This window comes from Vipera berus (genome assembly GCF_964194415.1).
Source record: "Vipera berus genome assembly, chromosome: 2".
NCBI classification, from domain to species: domain Eukaryota; kingdom Metazoa; phylum Chordata; class Lepidosauria; order Squamata; family Viperidae; genus Vipera; species Vipera berus.
In genome coordinates this window covers 191,533,875-191,555,855 of record NC_138203.1, presented here as the reverse complement: position 1 = coordinate 191,555,855, position 21,981 = coordinate 191,533,875, and the positions used below count along the sequence as shown (strand labels likewise).

Genomic DNA, 21,981 nt, shown 5'->3' with positions numbered 1-21,981 from the left:
GGTTGTCACTTCCTGGAGAGTTGCGCCTCTGCAGTGCAACCCCAAAACAGTCCCCCCCCCCCAGGATTACCTTGTATGGGCGCGTGGGTATTTCACTCTTAAACAGGGCTCAGTAACGCTAACCTGGGAAAGCAATACAAGCTTACGGCGCTGAGAACCAGGGCTTTTTGCAAACAGCGATCGAGGCGGCTTCCGGCGGAGGCGTCTCCGGCAGAAAGCTGAAGTTCGGGGTGTAGGTTGAAAGCGCATCTCACCCATTGGCGTTTCGGGACTTCCTGCAAGGGGCGCTCGCACCGGAGCGAGTCGGAAGACGCGGCCTCCTCCGCTAGCAAAGCACTTCCCCCCTCCCTTTTTAAAAGGGGTTGTCTCGTTCGCTGCGACTGCCTGCCATCCATCCGCCCAGCGAAGGTCAAAAAAGGCCGCGGGAGGCGCAGCCGATGATCAGCCGCGGTCTCCCCAAATCTCGGGAACCGCGCAGGGCCTCCGACGGGCCGGAAAAAGCTGCGAATTCGCCGGAGGCTGCCGCATTAGCGGGCTGCTTTCCACGGTTTAGCTGCGATTTCTCGCTTTTGCAGCCGCCGCCCCTTTTTTCCCCTCCTCGTTGCCACCATGATGGCAGAATTTCCTTCTCCCCGGTGGTGTTTGTTTCTTACCGTAGCTCTAGGGGGGATGCGAACGGAGCCCTCCTTCGCCGAGGCAGGGGATGCAGCTCCGCCGGGCAAAATAGGTAGGCGTTCCTCTTTTCATCGCAACCGGCGGCTTTGACGGCTCGCTGGCTGGCGTTAGCCCACCACGAGGCGCCCCCAAAGGTGGGCTGCTGCGCCCACACAGCCTGGAGCTCCCGCATTTGCACTGGGGAAATTGAGCGTAAAAGCAGCGATGATGGGGCTGAAAGTGGGGCTGCTCTGGCTCTCTGCAGAAACATGCTAGGCTTGGCGTTTGGGTGGCCATCCTGGAGTGTTCCTATTCCGACACGTGCTTTGAAATTTTATCCGATAATGCTATTTTTTTTAAAAAAAATAACCAGGCCAGCCCAATGGCAGGGTCAGTGTATATAGTTCGTCTCTGCTTCTCTTATGTGAGCGTTGTGCATGTGTATTGTGCTCACAGAGACACTGGGGGGCGGATTTCCTCTGCCCCCTTTCCTTCTGCTGGGACCACTGATGGTAGCATATCCCTTCTCCATATACTTTCGGGTACACGGGATCTACTGTGCCAGAATTCTCAGCAATTGGCTGTGTCAGCTAGAAATTCAAAATGGCAGTGCCAATACATTGAGAGATTGAGGAAGAAGAATGGTATAACAAGTAGTTTTCACAGTGAGATAACAGTGTTGGAGTTTGATTGGAATGCATTTGATCAGACTTAGCCAGCAAACCTTTTTTTATATATCCTGCCTTTATTATTTTTTATAAATAACTCAGAGCAGCAAATACACAATAGTCCTCCTTCCTCCTATTTCCCCCAGGAGAACGGCGCTGTGATGTGGGTTGGGCTGAGAGAGCGTGACTGGCCCAAAGTCACTCAGCTGGTTTTCATACCAAGGCAGGACTAGAACTTGGTTTCCTCCTTTCTATCCTGGTGTCTTAACCACTAGGCAAACTGGCTCTCTTTATTATTTTTATTATATGCCCACTGCTAGACAAGAGATGTGGTCTGAGCAATCCTCTTCTCCCTGGGAAACTATACTTGTTGAAGGTGGATGTTTTTATGGTGGTTCTTAACATGCTTGCTTTGCTTTCACAGCTGTGGTGGGAGCTGGAATTGGCGGCTCCTCGGTGGCTTATTTCCTGCAGCAGCACTTTGGGCCGCAGGTTCAACTAGATGTGTATGAAAAGGCTGTGGTGGGGGGTCGCCTAGCCACAGTTACAGTCAACAAGCAGTCCTACGAAAGTGGAGGGGCCTTCTTCCATTCTCTCAACTTACACATAGAAGATTTTGTGCAGCAATTGGGTAAGAGACCATTTAGATTTATAAACTTCAAGCTTGGCTTCTGCATATCCTTTGATTGCCTCTGAGCTTGGCTGGTATGGGAGACCTTTGGTTCCTCTGGCATGGTAGATAGATGAGATCAGGAATTATCATTGTTCTATTACAAGGGAGCTCAACCTACTTGTTCTATTCAGCCAGCCTGTAATTTCCTGCCCAAACATTCCATTCCATTCCCATTTGTACTTTTGGAGTACAATTGGGACTATTTGGGGGAGATTCCAACTTTGAAGTTTTTTTCCCCCCTAAGATTCTTCCTTTTTGTGAATGAAGGGTGATGGTTCACTATGAATATATAAAAAGGTAAAGGTTCCCCCGCACATGCATGCTAGTCGTTTCCGACTCTAGGGGCCGGAGCTCATCTCCGTTTCAAAGCTGAAGAGCCAGCGCTTGTCTGAGGACGTCTCCGTGGTCATGTGGCCGCCATGACTAGACACCAAAGGCGCACGGAACGCTGTTACCTTCCCACCGGAGTGGTCCCTATTTTTCTACTTGCATTTTTACGTGCTTTCGAACTGCTAGGTTGGCAGAAGCTGGGACGAGTAACAGGCGCTCACTCTGTTACACGGCACTCGGGATTTGACCTGCCAAACTGCCGACCTTCTGATCGACAGGCTCAGCGTCCTAACCCACATCATGGCAATATGTTTAATCCATGTTTAAATATAAAGCAGTGCTGAACTGAGCTGAGGGAAAGCTAGAGTCAAACCTCCATACAACATGGGCCTCATTGGGTGACTTTGGACCAGGTTCCTTTTCTCAGCCCACCTTCTGGCGGAGTTTGAGAATCTAAATTGAGGGGAATCTTCATATATATCATGCTTACATGGCTCCAAAGTTGAGGTAGCCATTCTTATTTTCCTTTTGCCTAGAGTTTGTGTGTTTGTTTTTTAAATTTGTTTTTTTAAAAGGATTTTTATATTTTTTAAAAAAAAATATTTAAAATATAACATGTTTTTATATCTGTTGCTGTCTTTGACTGTTGTGCACCACCCAGAGTCGACTTTGGTGAATGGGCAACTCCATAAATTTGATTAATAAATATATCAATATATGCCATCTTCAGCTGAGCCTTTCCACTCCTTCAGAAGAAAGGTCGAATGTAAATATAAGGAAATGTACCTTAATGTATTATACATAATATAATGTAACAACTATAACAACAGCATCAAATTATTAAATCTGCCTTGGCACAAAACTGAAAATAGACAATCAGTCCTGTATTATTATGCTATTTATGGACTTAGAGTCCCCACTTTCACTCACACTGAAGGAAGCATATAACGGACGCCCTCCTCTCTTTTTCCCCCTTAACAGCAACATTGTGAGCTAAAAGTTGGGTTGGCACATATTGACTGGCACAGATCTCAGTGTATGATTTGGGCTGAAGGTGAAAGGAGGCAATATGCCAATCAGGGCAAATTAATTGTAGACATAGTTCTGCCAGATTCTAGCAGAAACCAAGTTGTTTTTACTTTTAAATAAAGTTGGGAATTGTCTTTGTTTTCCTAACTAGTCTTCGCTGATTTTTGAAATTCAATCTTCTATTGTAAAGAGCAACATGAAGCACAGACCCAGAAAAAAAACAAAAAGGCTGTTGAGGATGAAGGTGAAGCATATTTTTTGGTAATAAAATCTGGCCACTGTCATAGAATCTGCAGTGCCAAAATGGAAGACGCACGAATGAGTGTGATAGCAAATGAGAAACTGTATTAAAAATCACGACTGAGAGTTCTCAGAGTCAAATTAGAAGTAGACAGCAAAAGAGAGCGAGAAGGTCAACTCTCTCGCAAAGCCCATCATGATAAAAAGGACACAAGCCAACCTTACTGGATGTTGTTTTTCTGTTCTGTAGGATTGAAGCATCGTCGAGAAGTGGCAGGAAAGAGTGCCATCTTCACTGGGGAACAGTTTGTCCTTGAGGAGACAGACTGGTACCTGCTCAATCTTTTTCGGCTCTGGTGGCACTATGGCATGAGCTTTCTACGTCTACAAATGTGGGTAGAGGAAGTAATGGAGAAGTTCATGAGGTAGGTGACAAGGAGGCCATCACTGGTGCCTCTGGGGCAATGAGAAAAAAAAATAGGACAATCTCCCTTTGATCAAAATTAGCTTCTATCCAGTGGTAGCAATTTAGTATAAGGGAGGGTCTTAAGATTCCTGTAAAGCTCATAGGGCATGAAGGGCAGGAGGAAGAGCCACTAAGTTGGCAGCAGTCAGCTAAGAGCCTTGGTGGAGCAGTGGGCTAATGCCTCCTTAAGTAACACCAGCTGCCTGCAATTAGTGCAGGTTCGCATCCCACCAGGCTCAAGGTTGACTCAGCCTCCCATCCTTCCGAGGTAGGTAAAATGAGGACCCAGATTGTTGGGGGCAATAAGCTGACTTTGTAACAATGCCGCTTGGGGGGGGGGTGTGTGAAAGCCCTAATAAGCAGGCATATACATAGAATGAAGGCTATTGCTAAGCACATTGGTTTGTGCTTAAATTGTAAGCCGCCCTGAGTCTTCAGAGAAGGGCGGGATATAAATGGGATTTAAAAAAAAAGTTGAACTAGAGCTGGGCCAAGGAATTAAATGAAGAACACATCTTAAGACAAACCCCCTCCTGCATGCACACAAAGTGAGGGAGGAGGAAGCACATTCTGACTTGCAAAATCTGTTGCTAGAACTGTTGCAATAAATATAATCCCTTGGCCTTGGTTCCTTAGTCTGGTCTACCCTGTAGGGCTGTCTTTTCCTAAGAGAGAAGTCATGCCGCTCTACATTTTTTCCCTTTTTATGCCCTACAGAATCTACAAATATCAGGCCCACGGCTATGCATTCTCTCATCTTGAGGAGCTCTTGCGTTCACTGGGGGGTGACACCTTCGTCAACATGACCCAGCGCTCTGTGGTGGAATCCCTGCTGGAGGTGGGTGTCACACAACGTTTCATCGATGACGTTATCATGGCCATTCTCCGGGCCAATTATGGCCAGTCAGTACTGGTGCCTGCATTTGCAGGTAAGTACTACCCATCTTCTATTGCTCCAGTGTTTTTCCAATAGGCCATTGTACAGCTTGGGAGACGAATATGTTGTAAGGAAGGCTGGTGTTTTACAATTTGGCTAGTTTATTCTCTGACAGCTGTCCCCTCTGTACTTCCTTTTTTTAGGGGCCATGTTACTAGCAGGAGCGCAAGGCAACCGATGGGCAGTTGAAGGTGGCAACAAGCTGGTGTGCGCAGGCTTGCTGAAGCACACAAAAGCCAACATAATCCATGCCACGGTGACAGCTATCTCTCTGCACAGTTCAGGTATGCCACACGAATCTATCTTCATCCAAAGATCTCCAGGTAGCGGGGCTGGAGATTTTGAAGAGCTGCTGCAGACCACGTAAACACGCTGGGATGAATGAATGGTCTTACTTTGTGCAAGACAGATTTCCCTATTCGTATGGGTGCACTTTAAATCCGGAGAATTGAATTTTAAAAGCAATTTAGAAAGAAGTGGTACCTGGCTTTCAATGTGGATGGGCCGCACCTTGGATAATGCAGTTGACCTGGAGATTTGTGAGAGAATTGTAGCCCAAGAGGTGACCTATCCGAGGACTTAATGGAAGGAAATGTAACATATTTTCATTCTCTCACACCTCTGGCTAATTCCTCACTTCTTGAGCTTTTATTTGCTTTTCAGGGAAGGTTCTTCAGAAAAACCAACATTTCTGAGAGTGCCTTTTCTGAGTGGTGGCAAGGAACAAACACACATACCTGGTTCGTTCTATTCAATATCACCTCTGGTTTAATCCCAGAATTCAGAATTTAGATATTGTTGCTTCTTAGGAGATATACATGCAATAAATATTGACCGGATACTGTGCCACATGATCGAAAGAGACCTTCTTAGGCTGAACTAAGCATTAGAAATGAAGTGTCACAAAGCAGGTTAGCATGAGCTGGGTACCTCTCCTCAAAGCTATACAAGACCCATATCTTCAGGAAAAAGCATGGCTGCTTTGCAGCGTTCCCCAGTTGTTGTGGATATCTGTTAGTGCACAGCTGTTCCATTTTTCTGCAGGCCCAGTGGAAATGTTCATAATTCAGACCAGTGTCTGAAGCTGCTGAGTCTTCCACAGTATAATAGCTACTTTAATGCATTAAGGAGTTTCTCTTTTTAAAGCTCTGTAGGCTACAACTACAGGTACCATAGTCCTTGGCTTACCATGTTCCCCTGAAAGTAAGTCCTACCCCCAAAATAAGCCCTAGCTTGATTTTTTGGGGTGGACCTAATATAAGTCCTACCCCCAAAATATGCCCTAGTTTTGGGTCGAGGTGCATGCCTAAAAATCAAGCTGGGGTGGGGGTGGACCTTACCATTGCAGCCAGGCCTCCCATGGATTGACAGTGGTGTCACCGGCCCACTTCTGGGGCCAAAGGAGCAGCTTCATTCTGCAGCTGAGAATGGAGCTCTGGCCTGCATTTTGCAGTCAGGCCTTTCCGGAAGGCCTGTGCAGCTGAAAACCAAGTTATGGATTCAATCTGTAACTCAGTTTTCAGCTGCACAGGCCTTCTGGAAAGGCCTCTGACTGGGAAATGCAGGCCGGAGCTCCATTCTCAGCTGCAGAATGAAGCTGCTCCTTCGGCTGCAGAAGAAGTGGGCAAGCTGGGCAGGGCTGTCAGTGCCGCCACTATGAGGTGAGTGGAAAAGACACACACACACACACACACACACACACAAACACACACGAAAATAAGACCTGCCTTTTTTGGAGGCAAAAAAAAGAAGAAGACTGGCTCTTGTTTTCAGGGAAGTACAACAGTACACAGTACAACCCCAATTGAGCCCCAAATTTAGGTTGCTAGCGAGGCAGTTGTTAAATGAATTGTGTCCCATTTTACGATCTTTCTTGCCACAGTTAAGTGAATTTCAGTTAAGTTATTATTAACACGGTTAAATGAATCTGGCTTCCCCATTGATTTTGCTTGTCAGAAGTTCTCAAAAGATGATCACATAACTCCTTAGACACTGCAATGTCATAAATATAAGTCAGTTGCCAAACATCTGGATTTTGATCACATGACCATGGGGACGCTGCAGCAATCATAAGTGTGAAAAATGGTCCTAAGTCACTTTTCAGTTTCTGTTGTAACTTCGAATGGTCACTAAATGAACTGTTGTAAGTGGAGGACTACTTCTAGAGGGAGGAACCTAGGCTCCAGTTGGGAACTATAAGGCTAAAACTGGGAGAAATTGTGGGGGGGGGGGAGATGAAAGTAGTAAAATGCAGCAAGGTTGTGGACAGTAATTACTATCAGCTGGACCTGCTTTAAAGAATTCTGAATAATTGCACCTTGGGAGCCCCCTGAATACCTTTGATGTAAAGTATCCATTGATGCATGCAGAGAAGCAGGCAGAACATAACACAGACAAGGTCTTTATACTGTAGGAATGTTCAAATAACTTTCTTCTTTCACTTGCTTTAGAGGCTGGCATATTTATTGCACAGAGACACTTGAAATTTCCTGAGTGTTCACAGTCTTAACTTTTTTTTTTAACTAAGAAAAGATTATGTTTCCTGTACATAGGGTATTTATTGTTGCTGTGATCACTCAAAGCATAACCAGTTAAGCAAATGTGATGCTTTAAGAGAGGATGTGATGAAATGGTAGATTACTTGCATTCTACTAAAACCGATAACAAATTAACCTTATAAGGAAGAGGGGCAGAAAGCTGCAAGAAGAGAAAGACCATTTTCAGGCAGACAGAATAAAAAGAGGGAGCAGAAAATAAAAATAGATAACGTGTGCATATAATATGTAGAATCTGTAAAAAGAGAAATATTGGTGGTCCTTGTAAATATACTATGGATCCTATGGATCAGCTGCTGTGGTGGTGTACCTCTAGATAGAAACAACTTTCAGGCTATATTATTTATTCATAAAATATTGCATTAAATAAGACTTTAAGATAATTCAGACACTCGCCACTGAATACCTAAGATATTAAACTTTTAAGATATAAAAATCAATAGCTTAGGATATAATTTTATTATAAGAACTGTACATAACATTTGGGAGTGATAGTGAGATTTTAAAGAAAATAAATGTAGGAAAAAATGTGTCATTGCCGAACAAATAAACTCTGTTTTAACAGAGGATATAATTGGCATATATTTTTATTCCTAAAAGCATCTTGAAAAATGTTTATTTTGATTTGCATTGAGTGAGAGCCTAGATAATAAGGATCCTTATAACACCTATTTCTCTTAAGTGCTGGATAGTACAAAGTTGCCTATCTTTTTTTTTGTATATTTCTTAAATAGTGTTCATAGTGTTCTGTGGAATATCACCCTCCTTCGTGCTGTTGTAGCCACAACTTTTCATTTCAGGTCATTGGGGACTTTGTTCTTGTCATACTGTTTAGCATCATCTAACTTCCTACACGAGATATATAGTTTTTGATGGAATATTCCAAACTCTAATGGCAGCAGATGTACACAACTCAGCCCAATTATTTTCACCTACCAAAGTCAAAAACTACAATAAGATTTCCCTTTTTTGTGACCAGTCAGGGAAATCTGCTCTATGCTCTTTGATCAGTTCCTACCTGCTATTTTTACAAGTTGTGTGAGTCCTTCTTGCAGCTGGTTTAGCTAGCCAAGTTAGCATTCATAAATAAAACCAATAAAACCTGCAGTGAGTAAGCAGGCATAAACAATGGAATCAACCCAAAAAACAAGGCAAACGATGAGATCTTAACAGAATTGTTTCTCTTTGAAGGTTCATCTATTCAGCTTCTAAGACAGGGGTGTCAAACTTGCAACGGCACGTGACGTGTCGCCACGTATCACGACTTTTTTCCCATTGCCGGCAATGGGGTGGGCGCGGTTTCGACATGACGCATCCAGCCGTGGGCTGGCAGTTTGACACCCCTGTTCTAAGATGATGATGATGACTTGCTTGTTAGCTGTCTGAGTTACTGTTTTTTTCCCCTGTTTGTTTCCTGTGCATTTTTATCCAGAAGGAAAACCCCTCTACCAAGTGCACTATGAAAGTGAAGATGGTCCAGGTTCCAACTTCTACGACATAGTGGTCGTTGCCACTCAACTACATGACAGCAAGAACAATATTACCTTTCAGAATTTTGATCCTCCTATTGCTGCGTTTCCTGGAACCTTTCACACCACAGTCACCTCCATTGTCCATGGCTACCTCAACTCCTCATACTTTGGCTTCCCAGATCCCAAGCTTTTTCCTTTTGCCAGTGTCCTCACCACAGAAGCTCCTGGTCTCTTCTTCAATTCCATGGATAACATTTGCCCTGTCAACATATCTAATACCTTCAAGCGAAAGCAGTCCCAGGAAGCTGCTGTGTGGCGTGTCCACTCTCAGCATCCTTTGGAGAAGCAAGAGCTGAAGATGCTGTTCCGTTCTTATTATTCTGTTCAGGTGACAGAATGGCAGGCCTGTCCTGATTATGGATCAGTCAAGAACCTCCCACCTATTCTCCTGCATGACAGCCTCTACTACCTCAACAGCGTGGAGTGGGCAGCCAGCTCCATGGAAATGTCTGCCGTGGCAGCCAAAAATGTGGCTCTCTTAGCCTACAATCGGTGGAATCATGATGTAGAGAAAATAGACCAGAAAGACTTAATGCACAAAGTGAAGACTGAGCTGTGAACTTAGCGAAACAAGACTTTATTGCATGCAGAGTGAGGGGGGATATTTGAGGCTACTAAGTGCCATTCCTTGACCTGCTGTGTTCCAGTTATATTGGACTGCAGCATTTGGAATTCCCAGTCAGTGTAGTAAGAGATTCTGAAATTTGCGGTCCCACGCATCCCCAAATCCTCTAAGTCAGGGATGTCAAACTGCCGGTCCGTGGGCCGGTTGCATCATGCGGAGGCCGCACCCACCCTAGCTCTGGCAATGCGACACATCACGTGATGCGGTGAGTTTGACACCCACGCTCTAAGTTAAAGAAGGTTGTACTGCATATTTAACAGAAGTAAAGCAGAGCACTGGCAAATCCATGTATTTATACATTCATCTGTTATCTATGGTCCTGGCAATCTCTCTAGCATAGCATCACTCTTCCAAAGAGCCTGTGAATTAATACCTCTAACTAGTTGTTCAGGGTTCTTCGGTAATCATGGAAGAGGATTGAAACCAAATAGTGTCAAATTCCATTTGATTTTTACTTTACCTGCTGAATCATATTCATACAGCCCAATTGTCTATTATCACCCAACATGCTACAACTTTGGATTCAAACTTCCTTCTTGTGTCTTCATCTGCGGCCTTCCTACATGACTTATACTGGACTGAACTGGACCTTCTTGTACTTCATCCCCTAAACTAAAGGAAATGGCACATTTATGGTCATAAGACCTTTTATAGTTTTTTGGTTTTACTGGTATCCCAAGGACTGTATTGCCTTATGTTTTATTACAAAACCCCATGAATTTAGATCAAAGGATGGTGAAGCAAAGGACCTTGTACTGGAACATTTACTGTGAGAAAAGCTAAACAGCTTAATGAATTGCGACCTTTTATCCATTATCTTGATAAACATGCGTGCTCAATGGCTGATTTGAAGTTGCCTTGCCAGCCATCCCATGGGCCTTTTTTCCTGATTTGAAATAGATTAAGCATGCTGTCCTCTGGCATTTGGTTAAAAAAAGATTGCCTTGATTTCTAAACCAGGAGAAACCACTGAACTAACATTCTGGAGTTTTCCTGAATAGATTCCACAATAGTCTAGCCCGGGGAAGCAGGTGGTGGTGGTGGTCTTCAGACTTGGCCCTTTTTATGACTTGTGGGCTTCAACTCCCAGAATTCCTCAGCCAGGTTGTGCTGGCTGAAGAATTCTAGGAGTTGAAGCCTACAAGTCATAAAAGGGCCAAGTTTGAAGACCCCTGCCCAAGCCATTTGGTTAGGCTGATCCTGTAAATCTTGAAAAAAGTGTCTGAAAGGCTTGAATATTTGCTGCCTGCTGCTAATGAAGCTGGGCTCTCAGCTGTGTAGGGTAAACTTGCTTTTGCTAATTCCAGATATAATAAAATGATGAGGCTCCCTATCTTTCTTCCTAGAAATTGAAGAAAATACTTAATTTCAATTGTTACCTTGCATACAGCATGGATATTGATAAGGTTTTCTTTAATGAGCTTTGTTAAATCAATAACATTTGCAGAATCAGGTCAGCAACACACTTTATGATCAAGCAGCAAAATAGGTAGGGTTAGCTAGTCTCTAAAAGAGATTTTTCTACTGTGCCTTGAGTCATAGCCTTTAGTTGGCTGGGAAGAACTGGGAAAATGAAAATAAAGTTACCGGCTTGTTTCTTCTGAAGTTGTGACATTCTAGCACATAGACAAACGCTTAGATCAAGGATAGCAAACTGTTTGCAGCTGGTTGGCAGATCTGGAATGTTGGCATATTGTGAGTATTCTCACAAAATGATTGCCACAGTCAATGTGGCTAGACTCAAAATCCTCCTTGGTCAGGTGAACTGAGAAACTTCTCTGTCATTCAGTTGATCTCACTTTACTAGATCAACTTACACTTATCCTTTATCTGAGTAGATGGAACAAGCAGTTGACTATAGCTATCATATGTAATGTCTAAAAAGATCTCGGGAGATTTTTGCAATTAATGCCTCTGGGCCCCACATAAGATGGAGGCAGATGAACTTGGAAATATGCCCACAAAAATAATTAACAAAAATAATTAAAAAGCCAGGTGCAGCAGGGGTTTGGCAGGTGCACGAGCCAGCTACTTACAATTATATCAGTACTTCTTGGCATCTGATTGGGTAACTGCCCTTTATTTTGCTCTGTTGCTTCATAGCTTATAATGGCGATGCATTCCCATCCATGAAAAATTGTTTCTAGTGAAACACCTTGCTTTGGATTCAAATGGGAATCTTTCTTAGACCTACATACAAAACCCAAGGATTGGATTCAGGCTTCTCTTCCTGAGGAGTAAACCGTGTTGAATAATGGCTTGAATAATGGCAAGCTTCCTTTCTGTAGAACAGATGCTTATAGAGCTGATGCTTTTCCTGTATTATAACAGTTCTTCAGCTGCTTATCCCACATCAGGATGTTTCCCAGTCCTGCTATTGGAAGAATCCCCTGGGCTCTTCTGCAAAAGACTACGTGCTCAGCCCCTGAGCTGTGATTCCCCTCCATTGTGAAGGCTAGGGTATTAAAAGAGATTATTACAGAAACTTGGGTCCATTCACAATGTGTGTGCATAGTAATAAGCATAAAGGATTTCTTGGGCTTTCTTGCTGCCTTCTCTATTTAACTCTTGGTAAGAATACCATCCTTAACGTTCCTCTAGTTTCCTGCTGATATTCAAGCCATATTGTCAGAACTTTGAGCACAGGATTCTTGGGGCTGTTGGCATTTAGATAAGGCTTTCTTGATAGTATTCTATAAGGTGAATAGTAGCCTGCCAATCTTTATTTAAAGAGCCTCTTAGACTCATTCTCTGCTGTGATCTAAGAGGCAATGGACCACTGTTTAAACTCTAGAGAAGTAGGTTCTCATTATGCTAACCACAGTGGGATGGGGCTTATGTTTTGTGCGGATCCAAACAAGTATGGTTTGGTAACCAGACATATGAACTCTTATCTACAAAGTGTGAAGCCAGCTAGTTCGTTCTGCCAAATTGTTCTATACTCAGTGTCCCAGTACTGTCTAAAAAGGATGCTCTGAAAGGTGTTTTTTGAATGCATGAAGCCAACTGGATGACTTTGAGCCAGTCACTCTCTCAGCCCTATGAATAATGTAATGGCAAGCCACTTATGAAAATCTTGCCAAGAAAAACTGCATGGAATTGTCCAGGTAGTTGCCAGGAGGAATTAAGACTGACTTGAACATACCTACAAACAATGACATAACTGGTCAAGATACTGATTCATCTCTAAAGGTTTGGCCCAAACTCAACATTATATACTAAATTCTCACCAAACAGTCTGAAGGCCTGAAAATAGGTAGACATTTTAACCAATAATCTTTCTTCTGCTTTTTCTCTAAATTCCTAAGCAAACAAGGATGCCAGATAAGAGAAAAAAGTGAAAGTGGGAACTGTGGCTATGGCATCATAACAAGTGCTGTTTAAGTGAGGAAGTAGCCTGAACTATTTAAGCTGGACTTAAAGCATTACTGAGGCACAAAATGAGTAATTTGCCTGCTGGATATACATTGCCAGCCTTCTCAAAGGTAATGCAGAGATGGGAGCTGAGCAAGTGAATTCCGTATCTAAAATTCCATTGGTGTTTCCTCATTTGTCAAAAGGACAGAGCGGTTTAGAAGAGCAAAAATAGTACTTCATAAGAATAGGAAGTCCCTTCCTCCTGAGTCCTCAGAAGATGCAAGTGCAGCCCACCGCAATGGTCTCCATAACCATCTTGTACTCTTTGTGGCACTTTTTCTTCTTCCGGTGTGACTTACTTGGCTCACACAGCCTCTGTCGCACTGGGATTTTGCTGTAGATTGGAATGCTGACCATGGTCCGGTCCTCCTGCATGGTGAAGGGATTGATGCATCCTGCGCACAGACAATGTGCCTCTGGGATGTCAGCTGGAATCCGGGATGCATCATGGTTTACCCTAAAGGAAAACACGTTGAGATCAAAACATGCATATTTTTCTTGGTGGCTGGTAGGACTGTGCAGCAATGTGAATGTGGAGAGGAAAAAGTGATTCAGGACATCCCTGTTGCGTCTCCAGGCTCTTTAAAGAAGCTCCTGCTTTTCCTGGTCATCACACAATCCCAGGAAAATATGTTTGACTGAAAAGGTGCCATCTTATGCAACATGCCTGTTTCCCTTTTAAAGCCAGATGATGGGTGAGACTAGGATGATATTGCATCACTGGAAGATATCCCAGAATAAACAGGGGCAAACAACCACTCACTATCAGTTATTCCAATGATGCTTTTCCACAAGGCAACTGGACTTTCTTGTTTTTCTTTGAAGAGGTTTTGCTTCTTTTTTTTTTTATTGAAAAGTTTTAAAATACAGTTTTCCTTTAAAAAACCCCCCCTTCCCCCTCCCTCCTCCCCTCCCTACCTCCCCCCTATCTCCCCCCTCCCCCTCTCCCTCCTCCCTCCCCTGCCTCCCCCCCCTACTTCCCCTCCTCCCCCCCTTCCCCCCCCCCCGACTTCCCAGAGCAAAATACAAGGTATATATCTAAAAAGCAATCATAAACAATCATATACTAACAATTATAAACTCTAAAATCCATCACTCTCTAGCTTATATAGAGTAAACCAATCCTTAATAATACTAAATATGTATAAAGAACTAAAATAAAAGAAAACTAGCGTCATTCCCATCTATGTTCTTCCACAATTCACTATTTCCTAAACATATTCTCATTTACACATCACAAACACCTATCCCTATTAACCTCTCTAGCCAAAATAGGCTATAATAGATAATTCTTACACAAATTAACCCACATTAACCCACAAAACTTTCTTCCTCTTCCTCTGTAGTAAATTGTCCATTAATTCCAAATTAAAGATTCTGTTACCATACATATCATCCCAAAACTCTTAAAAACACAACTACCACTTGACTATCAGTATGTTGTGGAAGTTCCATAGATTTCTACTAGACCTATCTTCTTTTCTTTTTTGAGCGTTTTAAGGCAGCACGCGTCACCCTCTGTTCTCTAGGATCATCCAAAAGAGTTGCAGCTTGATCTCCTCCTGTACCATTCTCGTCTATCTGTCCATCTTCATCCTCTTGATGTTCTCCTTCTCCAGATCCCTCTGCAGCTTCCAAAAGTGTTGATGGGGTTGCTTTTAAGACATTGTTGTAAAAATCATGCGCTTGCTTCACAGTACCCAAACAGTACCTTTTGCCTTCATACATGAAGCTCAACCCAGCTGGGATCTCCCATCTGAACCTTATATCCCTTTGCTTGAGCTCTTGCACAAGAAATATAAAGTCCTTCCTTCTCTTTAAAATCTTTGGAGGAATTTCTTTTAGAACCAAAACTTCTTGACCAGCAATCACAACTTTAGTATCATAGGCAGCTTGTATAACTTCATCTCTAATTTCCCTTTTACAAAATAAACCACCACATCTCTAGGCAACTTTCTCTGTTTAGCAATCCACGAGTTCACACGAAACACTTTGTCCATGCCTTGTTTTATTTCAGATGCTGGATGGTTCAATACCACCTCAAAAGCCTCAGAAACCAGCTGCTTTAAATCTTCCTTAATATTCTCTTTTAGGCCTCTAATTCTAACAGCAAACTGCATCTGATAAAATTGGGCCAAACTCAGTTCGCTATCCATTTTGTCTTTGAAATCTTCAATTTCCAATACTTTTGCTTCTAATATAGCATTCTTTTGAGTCAGTTCTTCCACTTTGTCATCCAGCACCTCCACACATTTAGCTATTTTATGCACTGAGGACAAAATGTCTACCTTCATCTCTCTAAGTTTCTGTTCCATCCTTTCTTCCATTCTCTGCTCCAATTTCTCCAATTTCTCCTCCATCTGTGCAAATTTAACACCCATTGACTCCAAAATTAACTGGGTATGTTTTTCAAGATCCTTCGATGTCACTACATCTGGAGAATGCAACGCCTGCAGTAATGATTGTTGTTGCACCGGAGAATTTCCAGCACTCCGAAAAGTTCTAGGGGGAGGTTTAGACGCCATCTTTTACTTACAATTGTGTCGCACTTTCACTTTACGTTTTAAGCAAAGTCCATCAAGCTCGAGAGTAAAATAAAATAATCCTTTTCATCTCTTCATCTTTCCCTCTTGTACTGCTCTGCCTGCTCTTTTCCTTTCATAGTCTCTCCTTCAAGCAGGGATGGTCGCAGACGCCTGGCTCTGCTCCATGAAGTCCGGAGCAGAGACGCTAGCCAACTGGGAGCAGCCCAGGCTGCGGGGGAGTTCGATCCTTCAGCCGCCCAAGCTCCAAGCTCAGGCGGCCCCGGAGAACTCAACCCCTACCTGGGGGCTCACCCCCTCCTCTTCTCCCGAGGAGGGGGCTTCAAATTCGCCCGAACAGCTGATCGGCGCTGTTTCGGGCGAAAAATCACACAGCTGGGCGGCGGGCAGCCCGGGAAGGCTGTCTCCGGCGCCACGGAGCCACCGGAAGTCCCGAGGTTTTGCTTCTTCAGAAGAGGTTTTGCTTCTTCAGAAGCTTCCTGGATGAGAAGCAAAACGTCTTCAAAGAAAAACAAAGTCCAGTTGCCTCATGAAAAAGCCTCTTTGGGACAACTATGTCTGAGAATCTCCATAGATAACAGCTACCACTTGTAGCACACCCCAAAGCTTTTGTAAGGAACTGACATGGAATTCTTTCTCCCATTAGAAAATTCTATTTTCCAGATGGGAAGAATATCTGCATGTAACCTGTTCATGGGAAGAATCATGGTTCAACAGAGAGACAATAGGGCCAACATCATCCACATAGAAAAATGTTGCAATAGGTAATTGCTTCCACTTGTGGAAGCGCAAGCAACCTTTCCCAATCTGGTATCTTCTTGAAATGTTGAGATGAAGATTTCCAGAATTCCCAATTAATGGCTCTGTCAGCTAAGAATTCTTGGAGTTATAATTCTCAGATTGGGAAAGACTAACTAACTTAGATGAATGCCTTCTTTTTAAACAATTGTAGATTTGTTCCAGAAGATGATGCCATTCTATTAAGATTATTTAATTAAGCTGCAGAACTAAACAGAAAGTTGTACCTCCATGGCCAATTCCCGGAAGTTCTTCTGCTAGGACTAGGTCAAGTAGGTCATGTTGCCCACCACCACCATCAATGTACAGTAGTAGCCTCCATTGGTGTTCATTACACAGTCATAATACAGATCCATGTGCTCTCAAGCTTCCACGTCACACTTTTCGTCTGTTAGAACCGGAGCTGGGCTTAGTAATAGCTGCCCAGAAGCCCTTATAGCTTAGATGCCACATTTTGTGGCTGCTGTTACTGTTAATCATAGGTCAGAAGCTGATAACTTGTAAGCCTGATGTATCATCACAGCAAAGCTAAATGCCAGTGAAGCAATAGTGATTCCATGCAACGCTGGAAATGATGGGAATAGACTGCATTCCTTTGCTTCCCGTGAAGCAAAGTGTAAATGAATTCAATTCTTTTACTTCTGGATCTGTTAGAGTTTGGGATCTCCAGTTCTTAATGGATGAACGAAATTACTTGTTCAATGTTCAGAAATACAGCAAACTCAGACCATTAAAAACACCAAGCGGATAATACAGCACCACTCTTGATCTGAATATTGGGCAGCATTGGATATTCAAACTAATTCAGGTTTGCTTATGCATGAGCTGCAGAATTGCAGCTGCATATAGGCTGAGCTCTTCTGCCAACCTAGCAGTTCGAAAGCACGTAAAAAAGGCAAGTAGAAAAATAGGGACCACTACAGTGGGAAGGTAACAGCGTTCCGTGCGCCTTTGGCGTCTAGTCATGCCGGCCACATGACCACGGAGACGTCCTTGGACAAGCGCTGGCTCTTCGGCTTTGAAACGGAGATGAGCACCGGCCCCTAGAGTTGGAAACGACTAGCACGCATGTGCGGGGGAACCTTTACCTTTTTATAGGCTCTGCTAGATAGAAGATTCAGTTTGACCATTATGTTTTAAGTTCATTATAAGAGCAGATAGCCCTTGCTTAACTATGTAACTGGAACTGACTGCTAAGGAACACAGTTGTAAAATGCAGCATCAAGGGGTTACGCTGACTTACAATGGCAATTGTAGCAGTTCCGGTTGTGCTCATTAAACAAATCCCATGTGGTTGTTAAGCATGCTGTCATGTCATCACTGTGACCTTCTGCCAGCTTCCCCATTGTTGGAAGCCAACAATGAAGGTTACAAATGGCAATCGTGATTTTGGGATGATTTGCCTGTTGTAACTGTGTGTCATTTGCTAAGTGTCTTAGTCACGGGAGTGCTAGGACAGCTGTGGACCAGTTATAAATATCCTTCTTTAGCGCCATTGTAACTTCAAATAGTCATTGAATAAGTAGTCATTAAATGAGGATTCCCTGTAAATCCTGCTTTATCATCAGCAATGCATGCTGCTAGGATGATTTGGATGTAGGATTCACCTTTTGATGATGCCAAGATGGCTTCCTTCCTGTCACTTCTACTCTGGACAATTCAAAGGTCCCAGTTAACAATAATTAAACCAGTGATGCTGCCAGGCTGCGAATTCCAAATACAACCTCCCCAAAGGACCAGGCTTTTACTAGTTCTATTTGAGGTTCAGTTCTGTTATATCCTACTTCATCCCAGGTGAGTTGAGTTAGGTAATATATCTGAAGCCAGTCTCTGAAGTTTGGGATTACACATGGCTACATTATAGTAAAATCCAGTTTTAGATCAAAGTTCATAATTTCTATTTTACTCTTTCAATTTCACTGTCTTAATAGCAATCAAAATATTTTTTTTATTTAGAGAAGTTATTTAGGAAAATACCACTGAAGCTGTTCCCAGTGGAAGATTCTAAATAAGAACAAGCAGTGACTGGATCATATACTTATGCTATTCTAACCCAATCTACTTAATATACAGACTGAAATGTAACCTTGTTGTTCAGATGATCCTTAGCAGTCTGAATAATATTAAACAGAGTTAAGCTACATTCCTCTAATCCCCAGAGGCTGTAAGATTTCTCATAGTTCCCCCTTTGTTGACTGAGAGGGTCATCAAAACCATTTTTGAGTTCCCATAAAGTCTCAATTTCTATTCTAGTTCTGATATTGGACCTCTTCCACCAGAAAAAGTGAATATTTTTGATGGATCCACTGTACTTAAATCCCCCTTAGCTTCCTGACAAACTAATGTGTAATCTAAACCAGCCAGGGAGACAAATGTAAATTTATTCCCCAAGTTCTCTCCTGAAGAGACAGTTTGGTGTAGTGTAGTGCTTAAGGGATAAGACTAGAAACCAAGAGACTATGAATTATAGTCTCACCTTTGACACAAAGCCAGGTGGCTGACTTCGGGCCAGTCATTCTCTCTCAGCCCTAGGAAAAAGGCAATGGGAAACCACGTCTGCCAAGCAAACTGCAGGGATTTGTCCGGGCAGTCACCAGGAGTCAAAGACTCACTTGAAGACACACGTGCACGTACACACACACACACACAAAACTGTCCTCCCTACCCCAATCCTGTTTTACTTGAGCCTGTTCCTTTTCATTATGCTTTTGGCTTTTACTCTTGTGTGCAAAGCCACCAAGCTCAGTATAAATGTACGATCTCCTCCCCTCCACAGCAAAATAGATTGTTAACTCAAGGACTGCTTTGAGCATCATGTTGACAATAGGATACTACAGGATCTCGAGCCTGACAAAGCTGAAAGTTTCTGCGAGTAAGTGAGAAAGACTCCCACAGTTACCGAACTTTGTTCCACCTCACCTATAGGCCCATGGAGACAAACTCCTCTTGTTGGACATCCAGAGTCTCAGATTGACCTGGCATTTACTGTCCAGTAGCTCAGAGCTATTTCGCAGCTGGTTAACCATCTCCTGAATGCTCCGCTCATAATCCTCCACAAAGGTGTACTCAGTGAGGGCCCCCAGATTTACCCTCAGCACAGGGTCAGGTGAGGATTCCTGTGCCCGCAGACGTTGTTCCCTGACTTTGGCTGAGCCTCTCCTTCTTCCTTTTGTTCCTCGGCTTTGCTCTTTCGATTCAGGGGCAGCCTCCAGGGCCAAGGAGAGGCAGAGAGCACAGAAAAGCAACTGGGGGGGAAAAAAGAAAAAAACAGGCAGACTTTATTCATTCATTTGCATGAACACAGGTGCTATAAATACAGCATATCGCAGGATGGTTTTAAAATAAAACAGAATCCCTAGCAAAAAAAACAATATGCAAACCAACCCAAAATAAGAGACACTAGCAAACAAAGAAGCAGCAGATGTTCAAAACATAGCAAAATATTGTTGAACATTTAATAAAAATCTGATTAATATTTTTTTTATTTCTTTCTTACTGATAAACCTGGGGCATCCTCGCAATAAACGTTTGATAGTAACCTAAAAGTTGGTGGTTCACTCAGGATTTTTCAGTGAGCTTCAGGACTGAGTGTCAACTGGATTTCTCCTTAGTTAAAGACTATCTCTGATAGGGCTGGCTGCTTAACCAGGGTCCAGGGTTCAGAGACACTCTGCTCAAAAATCTGTTTGCTTGCTTGCTTGCTTGGGTGGAAAGGGTGGAAAACAACAATTTTTCCATGAGATACCTGACAATAATTTATGTGTCTCATCCAGAGAGATCCTATTTGATTGATAGGGCATTTTGAACATTCCCATGTTTTCCAAGCTCAAGTATTTTGTTTCAAGGCTCCGCTACAGGAAGCAATAGGAACATGAAATGAAGCCCTGATCCTTTTTGTTCTCCCCGCCCCCTCCATGGATACAAAAGAAGGTCACACTGAACGCCATCTATCATACAATTCCCAGAGATGTGTGTTTAAAGAAAAAAGAAAAATGTCAAAGTAAACAATTGAAACTACCTTTTATAAGAATAATTATGCTTTTTGTCATTTCAATACTCAGGGTTTTTGGGGTTTTTTAAGCATTCCTTTTGCTAAAATTCTTGTGGAGCGGATTCGTTTGAAACTCGGGGGAAAGAATTTGGCTTCTTATCATTTCAAGCACATTGCTTAACATATCAGCTACTCCCAGTTTGGCAGTCTCCAGATGTGCCTGGAGTTAGAGAATTCCCAGCAAGAAGAATGAGCATTGCTGATCTAACACATCTGGAGGCTTCTGGAATAAGCCCACTATCCCGCTAATCTCCAAACCGTTGGACGCCAGCCCTCGCCTTCATTTCTTGCCTTTATTATGGTGAAACAGCAATGCTAATAAAAGAAAAGGCACCATGTGATGCCCGGGAGGCTGTGTCTTCTTGGCAAGCTGCTTCTCTACATGCATCTGTTTGTCTTGTTGGGCCAGATGTGGATCTTAGGCACAAAAGGCAGTCATTCCAGCATGCCAGCAGCTGTGTGTTTGCTTGTCCCTGTGTCCCCACCACTGGAGAGCTTCATTCTCTGATTTTTGTCTCTCGTTGGGTGGCTGGATTTTGTCTCCTCCACTTTACCAGGCTATAAAAGCAATTGCTCAGCCAGACACAGTTTATCCTTCCCAAAGCAAACAAGCCTGATAGGTCATTAATTAGCAGGAAAATAAATAAAAGAGGCTCCAGGAGGGCCAAGCACCTACCAGCTTTGGAGCCCACTCCATCTCCGCTGAGAGTGGGTAAGCAAAGACTCTGGAGATGCCTCCTTCTGCCGCAGAATGAAATGAAGGAGATGGGGCTGGGAGCTTTAAAAAGGAAAGCAGCAGCCCTTAATCTCTTCATCGCCAGGGAGGTGGGCCTGCCTGGCACCAAGACATTTTCCCAGGATGCCAGCAAGGATGTTGACAGAAGGGACAACCGTCAGGGCTGTCTGCTATCCGGCGAGCTGGTTTCCCTGGGATTAGAACAACAGGCTAGCCACGAGGCTGGCCTGCTTGATAGACTGGAGTGGGATGGAATGGAGTGGGGGGAGCGTTAAGTAAATTATTGTGAAGGCAGATTTCCCTTATGGTGGAGGAAAGGCCGGATATTATCTAACCATAGCAGCGTGATTTCCAAAATTGCTCAGAAACTAAAGACAAAGTTAGATCTTGGCCTTGAAGAGCAGGGTAAAGAAGAACATCTGTTGACAGGAGGCTTGGTTTGTGTCTTAAGACCCTGAATGGCTCAGCAATTCAATACCGGGCTTGTGCAACTCCTGGAAAGTGGCAGAGTCAAGCCGTTAGCATAACCAGAGTCCTGGGTGGTACCCTGGAGCTGTGTGTGCAAAGGGGAGTTAGGGACATGATGAAAATGGAAGGGCTTGCCCTCCTTGAATGGGTGGTGAGCTAAAAAAGCAGGAATTGGAAAGCAGGGAACAGCTCTTCTATTTATTGAACACTAGGTCTGATTTTTCCCCCCTATAAAACGGCAACTGGATTTCTTTCTTTC

The 21,981-nt window shown here is 43.4% G+C and overlaps 2 protein-coding genes across 2 annotated transcripts; one reads left to right on the top strand and one right to left on the bottom strand.

Annotated features, from left to right (window-relative positions):
- Positions 1-229: 229 nt before the first annotated feature.
- On the top strand, positions 230-10,523 carry PCYOX1L (prenylcysteine oxidase 1 like). The gene is made up of 6 exons (XM_081321640.1): positions 230-727; positions 1,747-1,953; positions 3,845-4,019; positions 4,778-4,989; positions 5,141-5,281; positions 8,985-10,523. Exons 1-6 carry the CDS (start codon positions 610-612, stop codon positions 9,641-9,643), a joined length of 1,512 nt encoding a protein of 503 aa, XP_081177766.1. The 5' UTR covers positions 230-609; the 3' UTR covers positions 9,644-10,523.
- A 2,813-nt stretch (positions 10,524-13,336) lies between these two features.
- Positions 13,337-21,215, bottom strand: IL17B (interleukin 17B; the record flags this gene model as incomplete). The annotated part of the gene is made up of 3 exons (XM_081320211.1): positions 13,337-13,583; positions 19,387-19,712; positions 21,195-21,215. 3 exons carry the CDS (start codon positions 21,213-21,215, stop codon positions 13,337-13,339), a joined length of 594 nt encoding a protein of 197 aa, XP_081176337.1.
- Between the last annotated feature and the right edge of the window lie 766 nt (positions 21,216-21,981).